This window comes from Ciconia boyciana, chromosome 21, assembly GCF_034638445.1.
Source record: "Ciconia boyciana chromosome 21, ASM3463844v1, whole genome shotgun sequence".
NCBI classification, from domain to species: Eukaryota; Metazoa; Chordata; class Aves; order Ciconiiformes; family Ciconiidae; genus Ciconia; species Ciconia boyciana.
The window spans coordinates 6,394,814-6,407,168 of record NC_132954.1 but is presented as its reverse complement, the minus strand read 5'-3'; the positions used below and the strand labels follow the sequence as shown (position 1 = coordinate 6,407,168).

At 42.3% G+C, this 12,355-nt stretch overlaps 1 protein-coding gene across 1 annotated transcript in view; it reads left to right on the top strand.

The window, feature by feature from the left end:
* The window catches only part of CSMD2 (CUB and Sushi multiple domains 2), a 313,890-nt gene that overhangs the window by 73,924 nt on the left and 227,611 nt on the right, over positions 1 to 12,355 (top strand). The window contains 1 exon segment of the mRNA XM_072885005.1: positions 8,178 to 8,372. Coding sequence (XP_072741106.1) covers positions 8,178 to 8,372 — 195 coding nt within the window.

Below are 12,355 nucleotides of genomic sequence, written 5' to 3'. Positions count from 1 at the left end.
AGTAACAGACAAGGATTTGAAATCAGAGTAAGGTCCTTGAAATCAGAACAAGCTCTTGCTCCTGAGTATATTCAGGCATTGGGCAGATCCCCTGTGGGGCTAAAAACTTGTTCTCTGAGATGAGTGCATGTTATTGCATAGCTTGCAAAATTATGCTTGTGGCAAATTTTGCAAGAGAGGCACCTGTGAATTTAGGAAACAGGACTTAGCCCTAGGCATGTTTTTATGACATAATTAGATCACTTTAGCTTTGTTTTCAGTGAAGAGTGTAAAATTACCTTCTAGATTTTTTTGATCAGTTATGACCGCAAATTAATAATGAATCTCTAGTGCCGGAAGCAGGAGACTACCTAATTGCTACGGCAGCTCAGTGGACTCTTTTGTGGCACCATCCTTGAAATGTGTTTGCTTTCTGGTTATTGATAGGAGGTGTCTGCGCTGTGAGCTCAGCATTCCTGGTTGCTTTTACTATTGACTGTTCTACTCAACGGCATAATATTTTACCTTTCCTGTTCTAAAGGGCATTTCCCCACGAACTGTGTGATTTCACTGATTAGTTAATGTACTGCTCTGTAAGGTTGATGTCCCAGTCAGTTAGTTATGCCTACAGTATTGGCCATTGTGTGGTATTGAGCAGCCAAGCTTCCTAAAGAAGTACAGAAGAGATAACTGTAGGAGGGAATAAATTAGAAGGAATAAATTATGGAGGCAGTTGAAAAATTAAAGCAGACTAGTTTTTCCATGCTTATTTGTGGGGGTGAGCCAGACCTTATGTAGTTTGAGTGGAAGCTGAAGCAAGTGGAAGCTGTGAATTACGGGAGTTTCTGGCCCCACTTCTGAGGAAATGGGTTGTTTGTGGTTTAACCTCAGGCTAGGTGTGAGCTAACTCAGTCTGTCTTGCTTGGGAAGGTGGGTGGGCTGCTGCTCAGAGCAGGGGTGTGGTGTGTGATCCCCAGCTGCCCCTCTAAAGGCTTCTGAAAGCCAGGAGTAAGGGGTGGGAAAGATGGGTGAAAGCCACCAGAAGAAAGAAAATCGAGCTGCCTGCGATGCTGGTGTGAAGACTCGGCAGGTCTGTGTGGGCACAGGGATCGCACGGTGCTGTAGGTGAGACCTGAGGAGCCCCATCGCTGCTGGCCTCCCAGCTGGCTCGGGCCCTGGCTGCTATTGCCCTGCACTTTGATACCTGCTGCTTCCAGGGAAGTGGCTGAAAAAACTAGCAATGATATGTTGTGGTGAATGCCCTTCCTCTGCTGTGAAATATTTATTAAAACAGATGTAGTTGGCTACAGTTTCTGTTTCTGGGTCATCAGCCAATAGCTAGAGAAGATCAATAAGCAGATAAACAATGTGGTCTCTAAAGTTGGAAGTGGCTTTTTTTAACAGAACAAAGAGCGTTCCCTGTCCAGGGACACGCTCCAGCAAAATGCAGAGCGGATCAACACTGGCACCCAGTGTCTAGATAGAATCAGCTCAAAGCTGGGTTTCCAAATCTGACACCCTTTTTTTCACACTGATGCCTTGGCTTTCAGTCTTGATGTGCACAACGGAGTGAGGTGCTTAATTTGATATGGCAGCTGAACTCTCTGGGGCTGCAGTTTTAATTCTGCTTTCGTTTGGTTCCTGCAGTTGTCTTCTGGTGCTGATAACCACTGCAGTATTGTTGTTCTTGGCTTGTCTTTTATGTTACAAAAAGATGCAGGTCTTCGTTTCCCTTGGAATGGTTAACCTTAGTTCAGGGAGGAAGAGAGAAAACAAATGTAAAACCATCCTCCTCCCTAGGGAAGTTTTTTCAGGTTACTCTGCAGCTGTTAAATGCCAGTTCAATGAAGCCTTTAAACATACACTTAAATCCATTCCTGCTAAGCAAAACACTTAACCACATACTTTAAATTAAGCTTGTGTTCAAGTGTTGTTGCACTGAAAAGCAGCAGGACTAGAGCATGTTCACAAAGATAAGCACATTCTCAAGTGCCTTGCTGATTAGGCTCCTGATGCAGGAGAGCATGCCAGGTTGGGATGGTATGTGAGGACCACTGGTTCTGGAAACTTAAGTATCTGCTGACGTCTAAGCATCTGCCAGCATGACGTTGTTCTTCAGGGCCCAGCAAAATATTTCTGTAGCCAGGCTTCAGTATCTGTATCTTCATTCTGGCCAGGCTTCCTCTACTGTGCTCAGCAAGTAATGACATTTATTTGGAAGTATAAATCATGAGTGTCATAAAGTCCCAAATGTTAAGGATCCCTGCTCACTGCATCTCTGAAGATACATGGGATTGTTTGTTACCATATCTCCCATGATCTTACTGCTTTCATGTTTTGAATCTCTTGTTATTTCGGTAGTGGGATGACTAAATCAAATCTAAAGTACTTCTCTCTCAGCTTATGTGGTCCTCTTGGAAGTTGCATGGAAGTTGCTGTAGCACATTCCAGGAAGGTAAATTGAAAACTGAAAATGAATTTTCGAAAAAGCCCTAGAACTACTACTACAAAGAAGATGGATGATGAACCATTCTGGTCTGTTATTATCCAGAAGTAACTATCTGGCTGTTTTTAGTGAACAAAGAAATATTAGAGGGGAAAAAATAGTTTCCATTTAGCTTTATCTCTGTTGACTGTACTGGAAATGAATCATGACATAAGAAAGGATAAAATGAAATGAAAAAGATAGCATTTATTTCCATTTCTGGAGCACACACTGGACACTTATTCTGAAGGTTAAAACTCTTCTGAACTAAACCAGATTGCACTAAAACACTGGTGAAAGATATTAGAGAGCCATGGAGTATCCCTATGGTACTTGGCACAAAAGTTACGGACCACGAGGGAGAGGATGTTGGTCTGTGTGGATCTCCGCCTCGCATTGGAATTCACCTTTGTGCTGGCCAAAGGTGCACTGTCCATGTCCTGCATAGGTGTTTCAGTTTTTGAAGCTGTGATGGAATTCTTAGATATATTCTCCTTAAAGAATCTGTTTGTCTCCTTGAATTTCTAGGAAGGTAGCAAATATAGTGCAGATTGTCTTCCGAGTGAAATGTTGCTCTGCCCCAGCCCAGCCTGGATATCTAGCAGAAGAGACCTGTCTGTTGATTCGCTTGGATGTCTTGACTTCCAACCCCCACGAGACTCAGGAAGTGCAGGAAAATGGAAAGAAGGGTTAAAAAAGCATAGTGGAGATTAATTTGGAAATGAGTGTGCAGTGATGACTGAGCCAAGTAGTTTAGGTCAATGGTTTTGTTATTGCGCTTGGTCTGTGTAGCATCCTTTCACTGGGATTTATAAATTATTCCTGCCGTAATAATGGTATTCAGGAGTTATAAGTGCCTGCTCTGGCATGGCTTGCTTGCTTTCTCTTCTTTTTTATTAGGAATGAAAATTAGTTGGGAATGAGGAGATAATGCATGGCCTCGTATCATAAAAGTTGCACTCCTTGATAAGATTTCAAGGTTAGAACAATGATAGCGTTGAAATATCTGTCGTAAACTACCATAGATAATTCAAGCAATAAAAATGCTTCTTTTAGTTATGTAAATAGGGTAATAGACTGGAATGCAGTATCTAGATGTATTAAATGTTGGGGTTATTTTATATTCAAACAATATAAACAGAGAAAATGGAGCTGAAGATTAATTTGAATAGGAAACAGGGAAGACTTCTCTTTGGAATGGTGAGCAAGCTAGGGATGGATTTGAGTTTGTTTGTTTGAAAGTACCTGAATTGGTAAGGTAACTCCAGTGTATCAATGTGATGAGCAAGAGGAGAAACATCTCGCTGCCTTTTTTTTTTTTTTGCCTTTTTTTTTCTCCTGACAAAAAGAGCTATGGGGTTTTAGGAAAGGCTGATGTAATTAGGCTGAATGCGTTTTGATGGTGGGATGCTGTCCAAGGATGCGTTGAGTCACATCTAATGACTTAAAAACTACTAATTAATTTTGAATGAACTAGAACAAGGAGACGTGGCTTGACAAGTACTGGATTTTTGAAAGATGCCGATTTTGAAAACTTCCAGCGTAGTGATCCTGGGCAAGGGGATGAGAAAAGTTGGGAACAGCCTGGTGAGCCTGTTGAAAAGGGTAGAAAGAAATGGGGGTAAAAATTAAAGTCAGTGAATGGCATGAAGCTTCTGATGCAGATCAGCAATTCTGGCAGCTCTTTAGCTGCTCTTTAGCAGCTCGTAGGAATAGATGGTGGAAGCTTCTCAAAGGTGTTGTTTCAGTTTCCAATTTGTTCAGTTCATTTTCAAGCAACACACTATGGAATCTGTGAGACACCTCTGGTCTTGTACTAATAGATTTGGATATAAAGTTTACAAGAAGTAGCTCTAAGAGGGAAATACATCTTCATTGCTCTATAAAAGCTATGTAGCACACAAGATCTTGCCTGATGCTCCCAGGGTAAGATGGAGGGTGAGATAAATCAGTGGAGCGTGTGCAGGTTCCAAAGGATGGGTCACAAAGAGCCCAAACTGAAAGGCAAGAGAAAACATAAAAGAAAAGAAAGTCTGGAGCAGAAGGAAGTTAAGTTGGGCAGAGGTTGGTCTTGTGCCCTACAGGGTTCTTTTTGAAGAATAAGTGGATTTGAAGGATAGGTTGAAAACTGCAGGGAGTGGGAAGGTTCTCGGTTTCAGTGGGTGTGTTCCTGGCTGATGTTTTCCACGTCCTGACACTCCACGGTACCTTGCTGAAAAGGTGACATTTCTGCCTTACTCTCAGATCAGCCGATCTCCTGTTACCTCTTAGGAGAGTTGTAGCTGTAGTTCTCACCTAACCTCCTCTCCAGTGATCAGTTAATGTTCTATTTGTGTCTTCTGGCAATTAACACCATGATTATGGTTCCTCTACTGTGTCATCTTGGGGAGTGGGGTCTCCAGGGCAGTGTATTTGAACAGCCCTTGGGACAGTGATGTTTGAGGTATGTTGAGGAGCTCTCCAGGTGCAACAGCAATAGAATAATGCTATTTCCCTTCCTGTGTCATAAAATAAGATAACGGTTTGGCAGCTGTTCAAATCAAGACAAATAAAATAAACTACTCTAAATTCATCATGGAAAGAAACAGACTTAGCTACAAAATGACTAACAGGACCTTCTATTCATCTGTACAAATCTGGTCTGTGGCTGCATTCATTTCCATACAATCACTGGAAAATATTATGCTGATTGCTGGGAACAAAGCTTTTATGGGGAGGAAAAAAATCCATGCTGCTAATCTACAGTGGAATTGGTAAATGGGTAAGACAAAGCTTTAATAATATTATTCTGTGCGACATCTGATGTAAATAATACAGTTCTATTAATCTCTCAAGCAATCAGAGAGTCTGGCTGTTAGAGGCAGCCAAGTATGAGCAATAATATTATCTCTTCTCAGGAATGTTGGAGTAGAATCACAAATCCATTGCTGTGAAAGCGGTTGCTGCACTAGCTCAGGGAGTCACACTCGGCAGCAGAACAAAGGCACGGACTTCTGGTCAGGGGGTTTGCGAGGACATCTCCAGACTGCACCCCAGCTGTTTGGACTCCCACCCTGCAGTCTGCTGTAGGCGTTTTGTGAAGCCGTGCTTTCTCAGGGGGCAGAGATGTTGTGTCCTTTGAGTCTTCTCCCTCGCTCTGTAGGGGAAGGTGTACTTTATCAGCTCCTGGGGGGGGGCTGACCAAATTAATCTTCTGCAAAAAGTGCCTCAAGGGCATGACTGACAGCAGATCCTCCTGTGCGCAGCTGACTCTGCTGCTTATGCTGAACCTGGCTCTGGATGTACCACCAGCCTCTTTGGAAGCAGTCCTTTCAGTCCACGAGGCAGCAGTTTGAAGAAGTGTTTGTCTTCTGCAGATGTGCACTGGTGTTTTTTTTAAAACAAAAAAACAAACAAAAATTAAAAAATCCAGGCTCACCGATTCCTGCAGCAACCCCACTGAATCCAAAGCAATCAAGGAGTTAATGTTGCTTTCCCCAAAAGCATGTGTGCGTTGTCTGTCCTGTAACAAGATATTAGTTAAGGCAGCCAAATGAAGCAGAATTTTTAAATGAGATCCTGTTTTTCAAGTATGGTTTCGAGATACGATGCAGGTCGGGGTAGTCTGATTCTTTCACAGTTCATTAAGTAGAGAGCAGCTAGTGTTAGAGATTGACTTTTAAAAATGATAGATTTTTATTTATAGCAAAGTTCTAGTCATTAATTTTAAAGGAAGGAAGCATAAAAGCAGGAATGGGTTCATTTTTTTACAAAAGTGACATTGGTAATTTAATTAAATTGGGGTTTTGAGTATCATTACAGAAAATGAAACATTAGTTCTACACTGCTTTTCAGCCCATCTGACGTCTTTGATAGCATCCCCCTGCTTACAAAACCTGCGTGGTCATTAATATTTCTATGTGAAAGTTGCTGCCGAACTTCCCAGCTCCAGGCGCTTTGTGGAAGGATGTAAATAGTACGTTGGGGAAGGAGCAAAGGGAAGAAATCTTGTCTGTCAGGGCTGTACCTGTCCCCCCGTTGCTGCGCGATGAAAGGCTGCGTGGAGAGGCTGGGGCCCAGAGCCGTGTCCCCGGGGTGCTGGCTGGGGCTCTGGGAAAGGCTGCTGGTCCGCACACAGATGTGTGGCGAGAGCTTGCAGTCACAGCGGGGAAAAAAGAAAAAGAAACTGAAGCAATGCAGGAGTAGAGATGTATGTGCCATTAAAGTTAATCAAGTTTAAGGTGGTAAGGTGGCATCTAATCTGGAAGTGGGTTAACTAGAAAACAAGGTGGTCTGTCTGGATGCAGGAAGCCTAATCCTGTATTCATTACAAATTAGTCTTTCATTTCCCTCGCTGTGGGGGATACTGCCTGCGTATCTGCTGTAGGGAGCCCTCTTAGGGTACCTGAACTCTGCTCCGAGGAGGCAGCCGGGGCTGCTGGCGGGGGAAGGCTTGTGCTGGAGCCAGAGCAGGGAAGTTTCAAATCCTGATCCTAAAGCGCTGTCCCACGGCAGGACAGAAGGGTGTAGCGTCTTTGCGTCGGTTAGTGTTAAGGATTTATGTTTCATTTCACATGCTCACGCACAGTTTTAGTTGTATTTTATTTTGCTGCATACCATGTATGCTAGCGTATCAGTTTCCTTTTAATCTTTCTCTTTTCCTTGGCAGAGCTGCAGACTAAACCTCCCTTTGCTTGTAGAAATTAATCTGGTTTTGTTCATGCCCCTGACAAAATTGTTTCCAATGATAAACCATCACTCAGCTTTGAATGACCATATTTTCCTTCCTCTGATGTTTCAGCCTTAATGAAAAAGAACTATAATACAAGATGCTGCACAAGGGCCTGATTCAAATTTGATTAAGTCATTCTCAGTCTTGGTTGTCTTCATCGGGTTTTATATTGGGCTTTAAAACCATGATTTGAGTGGATCTTTTTGGAGCGGCTTATGGGAACCTGTAACGTTTTATGTAAATTCTCTGAAACTGCTGTACAGAGGCATTGGTTAAGGATTTACTAGGATTTTAGCTGCATCTTCTCCATCTTACATTCAAGTATCCCATATTCTTTCTGATGCAAACTTTTGTTGGACTAGATTTTGCCTTCAGTGGAGTTGGGTCCAACTGCATTGTTCACAGTCTGGTTTGATGCATATGCGTGAAATCTGGATTAAACACACAGTGCAATGAAGTGTAAATCCTGGTAGGCTGAAACGTTGCTCTTTTTGTCTAGGTGATGGTTGGTAATTACAGGTTTTGCTGTCTTCTGTGTGGTTCTAAGGTATAATGCAACTCTGCTTACATTGCAGGGGCCTTTGAGGTGCCCAGCGAAGGTCTGTTGAAAAACGTTATTTCAAACAGGAATATAATCTCTGGATTCTAATCAGCTGCCAGTCGTGTTAAATAGGACTGCAGGGGGACATAGGAAAAGGGAGGGTGCTTTGGTTTAGAAACTGGTAAAACTGGTCAGGAAAGGAGTGGATCTTGTTTCTGACTCAGTAGCTTGGGGAGTGATTTTTGCTTCCTTATATATACTTGCTAGAAATGGTACTTCAGCGGTGACCGTAACTGGCCTGATGAATTCTGGTGCAATCCAGTAGGGTAAGTTTTGTGGTTATTTGCTCTTTACATTTTAAGTGATGCATTTACTTTGAGATGAGACTTCCTTCTGGATTCTTCACCTGACAGCTCTGTTACAATGCACTGTCCCTAACCAGAAGCAACTTTCTTTGGCAGTTCTACCAAGTCATACGTGCGGAAATCCAGGAAGGCTGCAGAATGGGATTCAGCAAGGGACAACGTTCAGCATCGGGGACAAAGTGAGATACAGCTGTAATCCAGGCTTCTTTTTGGAAGGACATGCGTTGCTCACGTGCCATGCCAATTCGGAAAACAGTGCCTCCTGGGATTTTCCTCTCCCCTTCTGCAGAGGTAAAGTGCCCTCTCTTCATCTGGAACAAGCCACAATGAAACAGGATTTAATGAGCTATTTCGGGGTGGGAAAAACTTCATGGACCATAAGCTTGATTTAAAAGACTTGAAAACTAAACATGATGTGGTTAATACTGAGGTTCCTTTTTATTGGATTTTTTTAAAGCTGCCAGGGTTTGGGTGAATAATAGGAAGGTTATGAAGTGCTCAAAGTATTCAAAATGCTGCACAGCTACTTTAACTTCAATTTCTTTGTCTAAAGTGGGGGGGGGGGGAAAGCAGGAGTATTATCCATAAGATAATGCACCTGCCGAAGACCATGGAGGTTTTCTAGATCAAACACTAGAAAATGAGACTGGATTTTCTGCTTTTTGCAATGTCAAGCTGGCTTCCCTCGTGGCGCGTTCCAAAGTGATTCTGGTGCTTTGCCTGTAAAGAAATGCGAGTCTGCGTGGAGTGATGTGCTGTGGGTTGCTGGCAGTGGAGCCGGCAGCCTCAGAGAGGGGATGCTGTATGGGAGGCAAAATCTGGCCTCTGGTTGAAAAGGCTGGCCAGCTTTCCTGCGAGCCCTTTAGGGGTAGGGAACCTTCGATTCCTTTGTGTTCCTTAGATCAGTGTAGAGAGCTCCTTGCTAATTCTCTGGGTCACAAGGGCCTAGAGAGTCTGTAAATATACAAGTGTCTGTGGTGTTATACCAAAACAGTTGCTGCTGCTTTGAAGTCTCTTCCCCTCAATTCCTTGTGTACTTCAGCAGAGCATCTTATATTGATTCTTTTTATTGACTCTGCTTGTGCAATCAATCAGCAGTTCTAAGCTGTAGCATAAATCTTGAATTTAAAGTGAGCAAATATTGTTTGCTTGGTGTGTTTTTAATGCTTGCTTGAATGAGTTACACAGCAGTAATATGTGCCACTTAGTGTATTTCCTGTATGCTTACCTACTGTTTTGGGGCCAAGGGCATTATACCACTGAAGGAGTGGTTTGTACAGCCAGACTGACACTGGAGACAGCTATCACTGCCATTTTAGTAGGATCAATTATGATTCTTTGCTTTTCCTTCAAATTAGGACTCTCGTTGTAACCTTTTTTAAATTTTTTTTTCTAATTTCACTGGAAGTGTGTGCATGAAAAACATTCACTGAAATTCAACCTCAAGAGTGCGCAAAGCAATACCCTTTTTAGAAGAGAAGGAAATTATCTGCATCAATGGACCAGTGTGTCCTCCAGTCTGACAGCATTCTCTGGTAGCAGCCTGCCTTTGGGCAGTATCTGCTCCTTGCCCTGCTATTACTCAGACATTGGTGTAGCAGACCCCAATAAGGGAGGGATTAACTTCTGCCCCCAACAGGTGTTGAAGTCCTGAAATGGGAAGGTTAGCATCATTGTAATTTTTGTGATCCCTGCTGCACATGGAGTAAAAGAGCATTTTGCATTTTTGTCTTGAACTGCCGAACTCGCTTTTAATTTTGACGCCACCATTTCAATCTTGAATCCAGCAATGATGATGGTGGCATCTGATATACTTCAGAATGGAGGAATATTCGGTTTTGTGGTGCTTGCATCAGTGCTGTGTGAATTGCTCTGATGGCAGCAAAATACGTGCTTGTTCAGGTGCACTTGTGTAGCAATGTGCCTGCAGGTTCCTGGAGGTATCCACTCCTTTTTAATAGATTTGGTCCTGATCCTTCAAGACTTTACCTCAAGTAAAACTTCCAAGGCATTTTTTGGAGGCAGGAACCAGAAATCTTCTCATGTAACATTTATATCTTTTTCCAGGAAGGTAGAAAGTAGCAAAGACAGTCTGCAAATTGACTTGCTGAATTTGAAAACCAGCTGCACTCCTTCTACCCTAAGTAGGCTTTCAGCAGTCAAACGTTCGTGCTTGGCTGATAAACTGGTGATACAGACTTCAGTTGTTGCAAGGGGCAAAAAGATTTCATACTGACAAACAGGTTTATGCCACCTTCTGCAGGGAAAATAATGTTTTCAGAACTGTTGCCTGAAGAATAATATATATTTCCTTGTGAGAGAAAAGATCTTTGTGGCCTAGGTAGCTTATAATTAATTCTATTAATATTGGCTTACTGGTAGTTGTCACGTGAAATTGTTAAATGTGTTTTTACATATTGTTTTATTTTTCTAACACAAGTTGGAGATGGGTCATGCTGCTGGGTCAGATCTGACAAATCAAGATAAAAAGTACCCTCTAGCTGAGCAGGTGTTAAAATCTCAGGAGCTGCTATCTCGGGAATAGACTTGTCAGCTGTCACTGCAAAGGACAGGGTTCGGTTTGGGGACTCTGCCCTTTCCTTCTCCCTCTCCTCCCTGCTATAATGGCAGAGGTATGAGACAAGTGTTGAAAACAGTTTAAGTTTTCTACCATGCTAATCGATATCCTCTTTCAGTTTCTTTATGCTCTTTTCTTTGTGCTTGTCTTCTGCTTTGTAACGTCCTTTTCTATATATTGGTAGCCTTGTCTCTATTCTATGCATTCAAATAATCAAAGATGCAAAGAAATGCATGGTGGAAAAGGAGAAACAAAGGTGCCAGGACAGCAGCACTTTGAAGGAGTGCTGTGGCTCAGCTGCTTTTTCTTCATAGGAGTTGTCTGCACGCCCTTTAACCAACTCGCAGTTTTGAAGTACAGGGTTTTTTGTTTTGGTTTGTTTTGTTTTGAATAAAGGACAAGTGTAATCTCAATGAGAAAGGAATGTAGGAAGGAATTCCAGATGCAGAAAGAATGATTTGGTGAAATGTGTCTTTGCAGAGCTGGTGAAAGTAGCTAGTGCTGCAGCACGCCAGTGGTTTTGAAAGCACAGTTATATCAAAATTGATTCTTGGACTCTGAGCTAAAAGAGACTATAAATTCAGTCTGCACAGACTCTGCTCCGGTGAGTTATGTTTCTTGCTTGCGTGGCAGGAAGGATTAAAACTGCAGTGATCTCATTCAGGGAGCACCAAAGCAGCAGCGAATGACATCTCCGTGCTGATCTGCAAAGTAGGAGAGTATGGAACTGGGTGGTGAAGGGCTGCCCAGAAGAAAACCTTGGCTGTGCCTGGTAGACCATGTGTAACTTGGAAATTTGCCTTGAGGACTGAAAGTCCTCAGCGAGTCTGGGTCAGACTGTAAAATCTGGACTAAGCTGACACTTATCCCATCTCTATAATTTGTGTCAGAAATATCTGGAATGATGTCCTTATTGCGTCTTGTGTGTTTTTACACGCTTTCTGCACAATTGTTCTGTATTCACAGAATGAAATGAGGCCTAGTACTTAATCTAAATGGGGCCTTAAGCAGAGTCCTACAAGTCTAGCTGTATTTTTATCTTGACAGTTGGTATGCTGGAGGCAAAACTCCAGCAGACTTGGAATGCTGTCTTCTGTTCTGCTGTAGCCATGGTAGGAACAACCCTCACTTGGGTCAGTTAATTTCAAATAAAGTAGAATAGTGCATTTGAAGCACCAAAAGAATATCCGGAAACATCTGAATCTGTTTTGTAAAGCGCTTTCATGCATTTGGAGAGAAGTCTTGTCCAGATTGTTTGCTGAATTTAAGTAGAACTGATAGGTTTATGGTTCTGGTAGGCGGTTGCGTAAAAATTCAGTCAGCCAGCTGAAAAGTTGAGAACATTTGCGAAGCTACATTTTAAGCATATCAAATATGCATAATCTCATTAAAAGTGGTCTGTCTTACTGTAACTCAAACAGCTGCCTAGACTGCACTGTGCCCAAAATAATTGAAGGGCTGTTCAAGAAGATTTTAGAAGATTGTAGAATATATTTAAAGAGTAACAACCTCTACAAACTTAGGAAGTGTGTATTTAGAGGTGGGTGGGAAGGGAATATGTTTTCCATTAAATACCTTTGCAATGAAAAATTTTCAAGGAATTTAAATACAAACCTCCTCTTTTAATTAAAGCTAAAACCACCCTACCTTTGGCTAGATCTTCAGCTACTGTAAGTTAGCTTAGTCCTGTAAAAAA